We start from the raw sequence: 13,220 nt of genomic DNA on the forward strand, positions 1-13,220 counted from the left end.
ATATTATCAGTATATGCGCACAGAATGGGAGGAAAGGTGCACAAAAAACAAAGACGTGTGATCGTTTCTCTCACTCACAAACAGGTGAAATATAAAAAAAGGAAAGATCTGCAAGGTGAACGGTATCGGATTTGCAGTGGGAAGGAAAGAAAATGCCTTAAGCCTAGAATAGAACAAGCTCGGAAAGTTGGAAAAGGGTCCTGTTTCTGTGGCCCTTTTGGATACATTGAAGGTCAGTTTGGAATTGATGGAAGAAAGTGTGTTTGTTTTTTGAAAAGTGAAAATATGTGATAGGAAATCTATCTGGAAGACTGGCTATATGTTTTAATGCATTGTTCTCATCTGATGGAAATCAAAATCATCAAAATGTATGATTTATTCTTCGTGACATAGACATGCTAATGTTAGTGTTTTTTATGTTGATAGACTGAACAAAACAAAAGCACTCCACTCTTTTTGGCCTCAGGCTTGGAGGTGCTGATTCTCATTCCTGCTGCTTCACATTTGGCTGCAAACCTCTCCAGTGTGAGCTGGAGGCCACCACCTGATGAAGTCAATGGAACCACATCATCTGCAAAAAGCAGAAAGCTATTCTGAGGCCAACAAAGTGGAAGCTTTCTGCAATCTGGCTACGCCTAGAAATTCTGTCCATAAAAATTATCAACAGGAGTGACAAAGACAGCCCTTTGTTCCCATTTATTCTACCCGAAACTAATAAAATTGCCATAAACATTCTTAACAGCCTGAAAGAAGATTTGAAACAAGGAGAAAAAGCTGAGCTATGTCAAATTTCATGAGAACTGGGCTTAAAACCTGTTGTTACAGGTCTTATGGATTGATGATTGAAATTTTTTTATTTAAATCAATGTAAGTATGTACGGAGGAGGTTAGAACAAAGGTACAACAGTTTTTATATCCATCCAATAACCATGGTGGAGGCTCTGTCACAGTTTGGGGCTGGAACCTGGAGCCTGGAGAACTATTCCTAAAGACATTAAAGAAAAAATTACAAGCTTGTATAAGAGAGTTCAGGCTGTGCTGAAAAATAAAGATCGTCATACCAAATATTGACTTGCGCATGTTTCAATAAATCACTGCACTTATTTCCCGTTTTACTGGCAAAATATAGAAAAATGACAGGTGGCTCAAGTCTTTTTCAGTGGATTGTGAACCACTAAAAAAAGTGAATGTGAACGTATGGAGACAAAGTGAGAGAACCCTGGGGGAATGTGCCTGTGTGATTTTACTCCATATCCCGGGATCCACCGCGGCACCGCCCTGTTATCTCACTGACGGTCTGCGGGGAGGCCTTTCCGCATCTAGCTACATTAAAGAAGAAAAAAAAAAACCAACCCAAAAAACTTGAGCACTGTGTACATACGTGGTGGTAAGTGGATATTTATGTCATGTTATTTCAACTCGCAAACAGTATGTGTTGAGTAAAACCAACACAGTTTTGTTAGGGTTAGCGTATGTTAGTAGCCATCCTGGACTAGCTGTATCAAAGTGCTTTCCGGTGTCCCAGCCAGAGAGGAGCTCAGATTGGGGAGTTGATAGTTTTGTGCTGACGGCTAACATTAATATCATTACTATGCAGCCAAGTCACGGCTGGGGAAACTGAGGAGACTTGGGCTGGCTATGAGTTGCTACATGACTAGTCAGATTCCTAACTTTATTGTTAAATGATTAAAACCGCTAACTTACTTCACCTTGTCCAGACCGCCCTCCTTTGCTAGCTTAACTAGTTAAGTTAGCAAACGAATCTCTACCGGGAGTGTTAGCTAAGGCTGACTAGCTTGTTAGCGCCTCATTCCGCAGCTAACTTCAAATGACGTGTAGTTAACTTGTCGTACCATCTCCTGTTAACGGACCAGCGTGTCTTCTCTCTGTCTTATGCGTATCATCATCTTCTGTAATCGGCTTTAAGCTATTTCTGACAGCGCTCTGAGGCAATGAGTAAGTCATGTTTGCTTGCGAAGTTAACATTGTCTTGTGCATATACATGCTTTCTGGCTGGCCTTGAACTCGAGAGGTTGTTGAAGGGGCTCAAACATTTTAATTTGCATTTTAACAACGTAGCTGGATAATTTATGTCCTAAGTAAGGTGTGGTAAGCGCCACCTTAGCAAACGCTGGGTGGTTTATTAACGCTTGCGCAATCCTGTCAAATCCGAACCATGGTTTGATTTACACTGGGGACGCTTTACGTCCCGTTAGTATTAGTAGTTAGCTTTTATTTCATTTCCACTATAATATAAGATAAAATACCACAATCAAATTACAGTGCCATTTCATTATAAAGTTTAGAACTGTTTCGTTTTACTACAATCTGTTTCAGGACGCCTCAAGTGTTTCAATGGAGCTATCAGGAAGTACCACTAGCAACCATACCCTGAACTCAACAGGTGTTGGTTCATGGGAGATCAGTGACAAGGCCAAGCTTTGTCGCTTCCTCTGCTATGGCTCAGAGAGGGACTTGTACAGTACCAAAGAAAATGGTCGCATCAAATTGGAGAACACTGGAGCCCTGCAGTCCATGTTGGAGGAGAAACGAGGCGCTGAGGTGTTGGAGGAAATAAAAAGGTTCGCTCAGGATGGGCGAGCTGTCAGACTGGAGCCCTCCATTTTTGCCTTGGCTTTGTGCTCCCAGAACCCAGATGTGAACACCAAACAGGCAGCGTTCAAAGCCCTGAAGGATGTTTGTCGTGAGCCTGCCCATCTGTTTTCTTTCATCAAGTACAAGAAGGAATTAAAAGAGCACATGAAATGTGGGATATGGGGGCGTGCCCTGAGGAGAGCACTGTCTGACTGGTACAATGAGCAAGATGCCATGAGTCTAGCTGCTGCAGTGACCAAATGTAAGCAGAGAGAGGGCTGGTCACACCAGGATCTGCTCAGACTCTCCCACACTAAACCAGCTAGGGATGGTAAGTATAGAGACCCACGTCATTTAGCCTGCAGAATGTTAGAAGTAATCAGTTGAATAAATGTCTGCAGTTATCCAACTTTCTTCTCTGGGGTTTTATTGGATGTTCTCTGTTCTGAGCATATATGTGCATATTTATAAACTCCCCATGCTGAATTTTAATCAGTACAGTGTAAGTTTTTATTTTGTTTCACTTTAGTCGGTGCTAACATGCAATGCCCATCTCTTTGTGTTTTCAGCTATTGCCTTGATCAGCAAATATGTAACAAAAGGGTGGAAAGAGGTCCAGGTTGCTCATGAAAACAAAGAGAACGCCGAAGAGGTTATCAGGGTGCTTTCATATCTTGAAGTGGTGGAAAAGGTAAAGCACAGTCGGGATGAAACTGAGGTCGTCACTTTAATAGAGGAACACAAGCTTGAGAGGGAACAGCTGCTGACCGAGCATCTGAAGTTTAAACAGGTGAGTCTGTTAAATCATTTTTTTTTTTAAGATGCTTTTTGTTTTTTGTGCTCGCTTGTTTTATTACTAAGCACTTCCGTAGTTGTTATGCACCGTGATACTGTAGTAAGTAGTAATTAGCAGTTTCCGACAGATCAATTATTTTTTCTGGAAATAGGGTTATTAAAGCTGGTGGGACACGTACACAGGATGTCTTGTAGACAGGCCTGGTTGTTGTTTATAACATAGACCGTAGTGATAATTGATGAGATGAATTCAGTTTTTACACTTGGGATCTTATTAAAATTAGAAATGCACACGAAATAGTAAGATTTTCAGTGTTCTCAGCCCAAACTGGTGACTGACTGGGCTGAGAACACGTAAAGCAGCGCACATTCATAACCACAGTTTGACAAGTGGGGAAACTGCTCACACTGAGTGACTAGACCAGTGTCCAATGCAGAAAACCATGGGGAGATGACCACAAAAATGTTTAACAACAAATCTAATCACTTAAATCACTTTCACCCAGCTGAACATATGAAGCAAGAAAAGGCAAAGTGGCTAAAGCAATACAGAACTCAGAGAAGGTGCAAGCTAGCAGTGTCTGTATGAGCAGTCAAAGCTTAAAAACGGTTATGAGGAAAATTATGAAGGCAAGTGAAAAACAGATGGGGCTTGTGAAGTTCAAAACAAACTGGGTAGTAATGAAAGCAACTCGTATAGTTTTGTTTAATAAATATATTGTACCGGCTGTTGTTTGGTAAAGTAAAATATGCCATGTAAAGGGGGGTGTACAGCAATTTATTTTCAGTTTTGTTTTTTAATCTGTACCTCCTTCCAGTAGCAGCACAAATGATAGAAAAGTTTATTTTTTCAGTTCTCAGAAGCTTGTGATCAGCAAAAATCTCCCTCGGCAGTTCACACTAAAAAAAAAAAAAGAAAATTGTATCTTTAATTCAAACAGAGCATTTAGAACAGGGGTGTCAAACATAAGGCTCGAGGCCCTGGAAGAGCCTGGCAAAAAGTCCAATCCGGCCCACTGGATGACCCGCTGGACTTTCACCTGTATTTTCATAAATTTTACAGCTTGTCCTGCTGATGAAGCCCTCCTACTCAGTCTTGCATACTACATCAGATTATTAAATGAACAATTAAATGACAGAAAAGTTCCTTTTTTTGGTTTTCAGTACTGACAAAAGGAATTCCTGCTTTTTACAGTGTGTCCACAGTAAAATAAATAAAACAACAAAAACTTTCTGCTTTATAATTACAGGACAGTCTGGTAAATGAGCTACCAGAATGTCTTTATCATGTAGTAAAACTGAGACGCCCTGTTGAAATTGCACCTCTTTATTTATATTGAAATATTGGAGGGATTAAATGTGCAATTACACGTAATTACACTGACAGAAAGGGGACTTTCCTAGGTCTGGCCCACTTAAGATTAAAGTTCTGTGTATCTGGCCCCTGATATAAAATAAGTTAAACATCCCTGGTTTAAAAAGTAACTGCTTTCTTGTTTACTACCTAAACACCAAATACCATAAATGATCTTTACTATCTCACCTCCTGAACTGCTAGGACTTTTTTTTTTTTTTTTTTTTTTCCAGTTTTTGGGGGTTGGGGTGAGCCCCTTGTAAGTTCCTGCTCACTGCGTAAAAGTGTTCTCTGGAGGGGGGAAAAATCGAAACATTTCTTATCTGTAAAACTGCAATGTTCAGGTAGACTGAAGCCTAATGTAAAGAATGTGGAAATTTATTTTTCTACATCTAACAGGATGTGTGGTGGTTGTTTTCTGCAGGTATGGAGCGCTTTGTTGAAGGAAATGCCTCTCCATTCGGTGGTAAAGATGTTAGGTAGGCTGACATCTGGCAAAGTTCTTGAACCAGGAAGCTCAGAAACACAGTTTTTATGTGACAGAATTCAAAGTGAGACTGCACTAAAACAGGTAAGGCTCACAACTTCTACCAGAAATGTTATTTTGTTTTTAATTATGCAGAGGTCAATATTTATAAATTAAATGTCTCCTAAAATCACCAGGCAAAGATCCACCCTTTCAGTATACTTTTGGCTACAGAAAACTACAAAAAAGGCCATGGCTATCAGGGTAAACCAAAATGGGAAGCAGACCGCAACATCCTTAAAGCTATGGACTCTGCCTTTTACAAGAGTTTTATGGTATGTTGTTGTAATTTTCAAAACTTTCTCCAGTCGTTGCAGAAGATGTCAGCAGCAGTTGTTTAACATGAATGACCTGTTCTGCTGTGACTCTGTCCTCAGAATGTGGAGCCTGTGGGTAAATGCTTTGTTGTGGCAGTAGATATGAGCGGGTCACCGAGCAGCATTGTCCCAGGAACGTCGATCAGCACTGCTGCTGCTGCAGCCGCTATTGCCATGGTAAGACTGTACTACAGCCAGATGATGCCATCTGGTTAGTTAGAACAGCTGCATCTTCAAACAGGGCTCAGGCTGCCCCATCTTTAGAGAGATCCCGGGTGATGGCGTGGGACTGTTGACGCATACTGTGAATTCCCTGAAAATTCCTTTCTCAGTATGTTAGCGCATAGGGCCTAACAGTGGTGTACTGTGTGTGAATGTGCATGCAGGATAAAGGCATTTTAGTCAGGGTAACTAAATGGCTTTCTTTTGACCTTGGCTTTGACACAGATTTTAGCAAGGACAGAGGCTGACACACATGTGCTGGTCTACTCTCAAGAGGCTATGGTACCATTCTCTATTTCTGCTGACATGACTCTCAAAGAAGCAACTGATGAACTGGTTAAGGTAAGGATTTACAGAACATTAAAGGTGAAGAGAATACGAGCGACTGAACAGTTCCTTTCAGGAATAAGGTAGTTTTGACAATACACTATTTGTTACAGACAAGCAACTAGAGGCAGTTTTTTCTTCTTCTTCTTCTTCCACCTTCACATCAAAGTACTGCAAAGCAGTGCTAGTTAGCTCATCTACCACCTGTTTATTGTCCTCTCACATAGAGCACGAGAGAAAGGGGTGCACAGCCATCAGGTAGTGCCTTTATGTTGCAGTTCCTGAGTGAGAGCAGAGGCTGCACCGTTCCCATTCAATGGGCCACAGAGAACAGGAAAGCTGTAGATGTGTTCGTCATTTTGAGCACCAACCCACTGTTGATGTTAACTGCCAGCCCGGTGGAGTCTCTGAAGAAGCACAGAGAAGTATGTTTGTTTTTTCACATCTGGAGTTGAATTAAATAATGGCCTTGTGTGGTAAAGATTGTTTTTGAAAATATACAATACCAAGCAAAGATTAACGGGATGGGGTTGATGTGCTATTTTTATTCACATTGTTCCATAGATGGCTGATAGGGCACAGTTAATTTTACAGCATTATAAGTTCTCCTTTAAACTCCTTTATCTAAAAGGTTACTTAAAATATGTACTAAGTAACGATGGCAAATGTAACATTTTTACAATAAACATGGTTTGTGTATATTCTCAACAGACATCAGGAGCTAATTCGAAGCTGGTGATGTGTGACCTGACTAACACTGGATTTCCCATCGGAGACACAGAAGACCGGGGTTTGCTGACCATCTCTGGCTTCGACCTTGGAGCTTTTAGTGTCATTCGTAATTTGGCCCAAGATCTGATCTGATAAGATTTCGGGGACTTTTCTTGAGTAACGTAATGAGTGTAGAATATGAAGGCAAAGAGTGGACCAATGAGGCTCATTTAGCATGTAGAGTGTCCCAAAACAGCACTAATCTAAAAGATGCTGACAATTTCAATTCCAGTTTTTCTTTGTTTTCTCTTGCTCACCATTAAGTCGACAAAGTATCCAGCGGGCTGGACAACACTTTGGAAATGTAAATTGCATCTATATTTTGTGAAAATTGAATAGGAAGTGATTAAGACATGGTATGTGTTTGCATATCATGTTTTTAAGAGTCTCTATATGATCAGCTGTTCAGTACTTTGGTGGATTTTGATGGGTCGTGATTTAAGTGGGGAAAAAATGAACCAATTCAACATTTGTAGCAAGAGGTTGTCAGGTTAAGTGGAACAATGCAGTTTAGGGTGTTTGCAACTGTAGGTTTACTTTGGGGGGGATTACCTGTAGTTTTCAACATGCATCTATGGTATGAGTTAGCAGGTTTGATGTAGAGATGCTTTAAACCTTCATTTCATGTAGCGTTTCTTAGACATACTTAACATCAGTGAAAGAGAAACCTGAAACAAAGCATACAAAGTCAATGGTAAAACTTGGAGTTGCTTTTTATTGTGTTAATTTCACAGATTTCTTAGATCAGAAAAGTTTTTCTTTAAGTATTAACATCTTGGATTCCTTTTACACAGTTTTTGCTTTAGCTTAGCCACAAATTTTAGTTGTTCTAACATTTGTTTGACCCTAAGCCCAGTTTATTGCTTTAAAGCTGAGTTTTTGGTTTTCTTCTTGTGAGATTATACTTTAAAAGAAATGTGGTGACACTTTTTATAAAGCAAATTTGGATTCAGTTTTAACAACACACTAACGCCAATGTTTGGGTTTTTTTTTTTTTTTTTTTTTTTTTTTGAAAATTTTGTTTCAGTCTGAATTCTGTGCATCAGAATTTACATTTTACTGTAATAAAGTATCTGGGAAGGACCAGTCATAGCTCTCTGATACCCGTTACCTTATCTTTAATGTGACATTGTTTGTTCTGCAACAACAGAAAACTGCTACATTTCCAGAAAACTTGATATGAATGAATCATTGTGAAAATTATTTGAATGTACTTTCATAAGACCTGTAACGGTCAATTTAAAAGACGTTTTATATTTCTCCAGACACAGAATAAACGTGCACAGCTTAGAGAGTTTTAGAGCCAGGGCCTGTTAATTTTTGAGGAAATGTAAGCAAATGATTACAGTGGTGCTTTTCGTTTTAGTCAACCGTAATAATTACTGAGAATATTCAGTAAGCTTTACTTATCACGGTGTAATTTAGTCTTCATAAAAACTAAAAAAGAATACAACCCAAACTGACCATGTAACTGTGAAGGATGTTTGTCCCAACATGCTGATGTTTTCATTTTTGTAATTTTAAAGCAACATCCACAGTCTTTTTGGTCAACATATAAAATATTTATAACATGACTGTTGACACAACGTTTTGGGAGATGGACATGAGATTTGATAGTTCTCAAGTGTTTCACAACCATTCTCTTCTATCTGTCCTGCTTAACATGTACCTATTCACTGTAGCGGCGATGTAAAGCCCTTCCTAATAAACAATTTGCTGCTCTGGAAATTTGCGTTCATCTTAACAATAACTGCCTGAGTTGTTGGAACTGATACATAACTGTGATTAAAGTAAATCACAGTTTAAAGTAAAGTTTGTAACTGGGGGCCTTGCAAACACACTACAAGTGAAGTGGAAGTGAAGTGAAGTGACTACATGCAAGTGAAGATGGCGGATGTGTTGAGTGTTCTCCGTCAGTATAACATCCAGAAAAAGGAGATTGTTGCTAAAGGAGATGAAGTTATATTTGGGGAGTTCTCCTGGCCGAAGAATGTCAAGACCAACTACATAATCTCGGGGTATGTCATAAAGCGCCCTTTTTAATTATTAGTTAAACAATGTATGTCTTTTAAACTTACCTCGAGAGAGGTAAAGCCAAACTTGTAGTATTGTGTAATGCTAATTAATCACGGACGTTAGCTAGGGAGCGAGTTGTTTCACGGAGTCAGAAATCTAAAGAGTCGAGTTGAAACACCTGTGTGTTTGTTCTTTTCTTTTAGTCCCAGGCATGACTATAAACATCTTTCTTCACCGTGCAAAAAGCAAACTTTGTGCATGTGACGCAGAAATTGAAGTTGCAAGGATAGATAGATAGATAGATATACACATACACACATATATACATACATACATAGTGATGCTTTTTTCTGAATACTATCGTCACGTTTATTGCAGAGATACTGTTAAAAAAAAAAAAAAAGCATTTTCTAAGGACGGCGCGAAAAAAGGTGAAGACTAAAAGCCACCTCTTTCCAGTTGGTGGGAAAATGTACTATGTGGACCAATTTATTAATAAAATGGCAACACATGGGATTTGGTTGTTTAGGGAGAGGGGAAAGTTTGTGGAGGGATGGCAACGAGACAGAGCGAGCGAGTGAGAAAGAGAGCGATAGCGAGTTTTGAGATGTGAGAGATTTGTGACATTTAGCGTGGAGTGTGTAGTTAGTGTGTTGTGTAGTCGTTGTTTTATTGTGTGTCAGTGAGGGCACTAATGGTAAATGGCTTGTATTTGTATATCGCTTTACTTAGTCCCTATGGACCCCAAAGCACTTTACACTACATTCAGTCATCCACCCATTCACACACACATTCACACTCTGGTGATGGCAAGCTACATTGTAGCCACAGCTGCCCTGGGGCGCGCTAACAGAGGCGAGGCTGCCGGACACTGGCGCCAACGGGCCCTCTGACCACCACCAGTAGGCAACGGGTGAAGTGCCTTGCCCAAGGACAAAATGACCGAGACTGTCAGAGGCTGGGGCTTGAACCGGCAACCTTCCGATAACAGACGAACTGCCAACTCTTGAGCCACGATTGATGTTACAAAGGCAGATTACAATGTAAACACTGTCTCCAGGTGGAAAACAGGAGGAGTGATGCACCTCCTGTTGTCAGGCCTGCAGGGTTCATCCCTGTGGTGTTCTCTGTCTTGCGGCGGACAAACAAATTTTATTTATTTATTTATTTATTTTTACTGGAACAAATAATTTGTGGGGATCTTATTGTGACACCCGATTGTTCTCTCGTTTTTGTTATAGAGGTGTTTTTAAATGGTTATATGGAAAAAAAAAATGCATTGGCTGCGTTTTTAGATAAATAGTTTATAACTTTATTGTTTACAAAATTTGTTCATAAGTATTCAAAATTTACAATTTGCATTTCAGGTTATGAAAATAATTTACTAAACATGTCTGTGATTTTTATAGTTAAAAAAAAACTGTGACAAGGATTTTCTGTTTTTTGTGTGATTTCAAATCAGTTGTGTTAATACAGTATGTCAAAGAAAAAAAACCCTGTAAATTCAGACACGTGAGGTTGAGCTGAAAAGAATGATACCAAGCAAGGCAAAAAATAAAAAATGAAACAATTTGAAGGTGAAGTACAAATATAAAAAGTAGTCAAAAATGTCTGATTTATATTTTGGACCTCAGAGGGCTAACCCAACAAATCATGAAAAATTAGGTTTCAATTTTTGTTCATGACAGTGCAGATTTCTGACATTTTGTGGAAACTTAAGCGTGTAACAATTTGATTATTTCTAACAAAAATCAGTGTGAAACTGATGAACCACCCATGTTGTGTAGCTTTCTGTATTTTAGACTTATTGGTCTACATATTTATTTATTATACAGGCAATACAGTACATAGAATCCTAATTCATATGTTTTTATGTAACTGAAATGTTTAATTATGTGGGCTACAGAAAATAATTAAGTTATAGACTATATTTATATGAAACTTGTATACTTACTATATTTGAATCATTTTAATCGTATGTAACATGTGCATATGTGTTTTTAAAAAGGCTTTGATTTTGTAACACCTTTCTATACCACCCTTATGCCACCCTAAGAAAATTTCTCTAGATCCGCCCCTGGTCAGAAATCCAGAGAGTCAAGTTGAAACACCTGTGTCCCTACAGTCATGACTATAAACATCTTTCTTCACCGTGCAAAAAGCAAACTTTGGAGCAGTGCTTTAGCTAGCAGAAGAACTGTTGACAGTGGTTGATAAAGTAACTTTGGCTTTGTATTCAAGCTTTAATGCGGTTCACATCATTAAGTGTGCATCACGCAGTAATTCACTTAAAGTTTGTTAGTTGGAAAACTGGACACCTGCATGCTTTTTTAAAAATGTTTTGTGTTTGTTTTGATCTTTAGTACTGGTAAAGAGGGGCAGCCCAAAGAGTACTATACCTTGGACTCTATCTTGTTCTTGCTCAACAATGTGCACCTGCCGCATCCATCCTATGTGCGAAGAGCTGCAGTAAGTGCTCTGGAGTTCATATGAATCAGCCCAGAATCTGTCAGTATCAATCCTTCATTGCTTACCAACGTGCTGTTTGAGGACAATCCTGATTCCAGCCCACAATTTGTCATACATGTAGCATCTTGTTAACTTCAAAGGGTTTTGACTTTTATGATTGTGTGTTGTTTATAGACAGAGAACATCCGTGCTGTCAGACGACCTGATCGAAAGGGCTTGCTTACATATCTTAATGGCGAGAGCTGTAAGTAGCACTTGGACGCTGAGGGGGGAGCTTTCTGTGACATCTAGTACACGTGTTGTCATTCCAGGTTTTGGTTCACTGAAGATTTGCTTAAAATGTACTTTTTGTCCACTTGCAGCCACGTCAACGAGCATCGACAGAAGTGCGCCCATAGAAATAGGTCTGCAAAGGCCAACACAAGGTAAAGTAACAGCATTTTTACAATATGATGTGGAGTTTAAAGCTTCATAACTTAATGCTGAAATGTACATTTTGGGATTAATTACTACTTATAACTGCTAGTGCTGATATAAATAATGGCACATACACTGTCCTGTCGCTAATAGTAATATTTTTTCCAAATAATTTTTATTGAATAAGTGAGTTAAAGGAAGGTGGTATGAAGGAATTTGTTCCGTGCAGTGAAATAATGTTTTTTTGTTTCTTTTTTATTGTTTTTTTTTAGTCAAAAGAGCAGCTGATGATGAGGCATCTTCTGAAGCCAAAAAAAACAAGAGTTGAGGTAAATCATGTTACTTCAGATGTCAGATGTGGCTCATATTGTTCTCTGTGTGGTATCATTAGAAATGTGATGCTTCAAACATCCCCCACCCCCCAGTCAGGACATAGAAATTGACAAAGTCGGAATATTTTAACTTTTAGAATTTTCAGCAGTTTGGGCAGTTAAAGATGTTTGATATTATATCACATTTTATCCTGTAATTTGCTAATAATGTGAAAACTGCTTTCACCTCAAGGATGAGGAACGTGTGCGTCTGGCTGCCCGTCTGGAGGACCATAAAGAAGGCAATGTGCAAAGCTGGTGATGTGTGGGCTGACTTACATTGGAAAGTCCATCGAAGAAGACCAGGGTTTGCTGACCATCTCTGGCTTCAACCTTGGAGCTTTCAGTGTCATTCGTAATTTGGCCCAAGATCTCGTCTGATAAGATTTCGGGGACTTTTCCTGAGTAATGTAATGAGTGTAGAATATAAAGGCCAATTCAACATTTATAGCAAGAGGTTGGCAGGTTAAGAGGAACAATGCAAGAGTCACAGTTTTAGGGTGTTTGCAACTGTAGGTTTACTTCAGGGGGGATTACCTGTAGTTTTCAACATGCATCTATGGTATGAGTTAGCAGGTTTGATGTAGAGATGCTTTAAACCTTCATTTCATGTAGCGTTTCTTAGACATACTTAACATCAGTGAAAGAGAAACCTGAAACAAAGCACACAAAGTCAGCAGTAAAACTTGGAGTTGCTTTTTATTGTGTTAATTTCACAGATTTCTTAGATCAGAAAAGTTTTTCTTTAAGTATTAACATCTTGGATTCCTTTTACACTTGAATCCAAATTTGCTTTAGAAAAAGTGTCGCCATATTTCTTTTAACGTATAATCTCACAAGAAGAAAACCAAAAACTCAGCTTTAAAACAATAAACTGGGCTTAGTGTCAAACAAATGTTAGAACAACTAAAATTTGTGGCCAAGCTAAAGCAAAGACCGTCAGTTTTAACAACAGACTAATGCCAATGTTTGGGATTTTTTTTTTTTTTTTTTGTGTGAAAATTTTGTGTTTCAGTCTGAATTCTACGCATCAGAATTTA

General features: G+C 39.0%; 2 protein-coding genes across 4 annotated transcripts in view; both read left to right on the forward strand.

The window, feature by feature from the left end:
* LOC116331974 (parafibromin-like) overlaps positions 1-12,706 on the forward strand; it is a 28,506-nt gene extending 15,800 nt beyond the window's left edge. The window contains exons 4-8 of the mRNA XM_039602409.1: positions 11,287-11,392; positions 11,567-11,636; positions 11,755-11,817; positions 12,082-12,138; positions 12,374-12,706. Of these exons, the coding sequence (XP_039458343.1) occupies positions 11,287-11,392; positions 11,567-11,636; positions 11,755-11,817; positions 12,082-12,137 (295 nt within the window). The 3' untranslated portion in view covers position 12,138; positions 12,374-12,706. The remainder of the gene's footprint in view (positions 1-11,286; positions 11,393-11,566; positions 11,637-11,754; positions 11,818-12,081; positions 12,139-12,373) is intronic.
* ro60 (Ro60, Y RNA binding protein) lies at positions 1,246-7,912 on the forward strand. 3 transcript variants are annotated; one of them, XM_031754846.2, is made up of 9 exons: positions 1,246-1,387; positions 2,338-2,926; positions 3,165-3,385; positions 5,169-5,315; positions 5,408-5,545; positions 5,648-5,764; positions 6,035-6,151; positions 6,415-6,561; positions 6,848-7,911. In XM_031754846.2, the coding sequence occupies exons 2-9, from the start codon at positions 2,356-2,358 to the stop codon at positions 6,998-7,000; spliced, it is 1,611 nt and encodes a 536-aa protein (XP_031610706.1). In that variant the 5' UTR covers positions 1,246-1,387; positions 2,338-2,355; the 3' UTR covers positions 7,001-7,911. The 3 variants fall into 3 exon arrangements, with proteins under 3 accessions (XP_031610706.1, XP_031610703.1, XP_031610704.1); XM_031754843.2 differs by having other exon boundaries at positions 1,247-1,387; positions 6,364-6,561; XM_031754844.2 differs by lacking the exon at positions 1,246-1,387 and adding an exon at positions 1,474-1,956 and having other exon boundaries at positions 6,364-6,561; positions 6,848-7,912.
* Positions 12,707-13,220: the final 514 nt, after the last annotated feature.

This window comes from Oreochromis aureus, linkage group 18 (genome assembly GCF_013358895.1).
Source record: "Oreochromis aureus strain Israel breed Guangdong linkage group 18, ZZ_aureus, whole genome shotgun sequence".
In the NCBI taxonomy this organism is placed as follows: Eukaryota; Metazoa; Chordata; class Actinopteri; order Cichliformes; family Cichlidae; genus Oreochromis; species Oreochromis aureus.

Excerpts from the sequence above, each read along its gene's own strand:
- ro60 (XM_031754843.2), top strand. The coding sequence starts at position 2,356 with ATGGAGCTATCAGGAAGTACCACTAGCAACCATACCCTGAACTCAACA. Across the intron at positions 2,927-3,164 it reads CACTAAACCAGCTAGGGATG|CTATTGCCTTGATCAGCAAA; the intron begins GTAAGTATAGAG and ends TTGTGTTTTCAG. Across the intron at positions 5,316-5,407 it reads GTGAGACTGCACTAAAACAG|GCAAAGATCCACCCTTTCAG; the intron begins GTAAGGCTCACA and ends TAAAATCACCAG.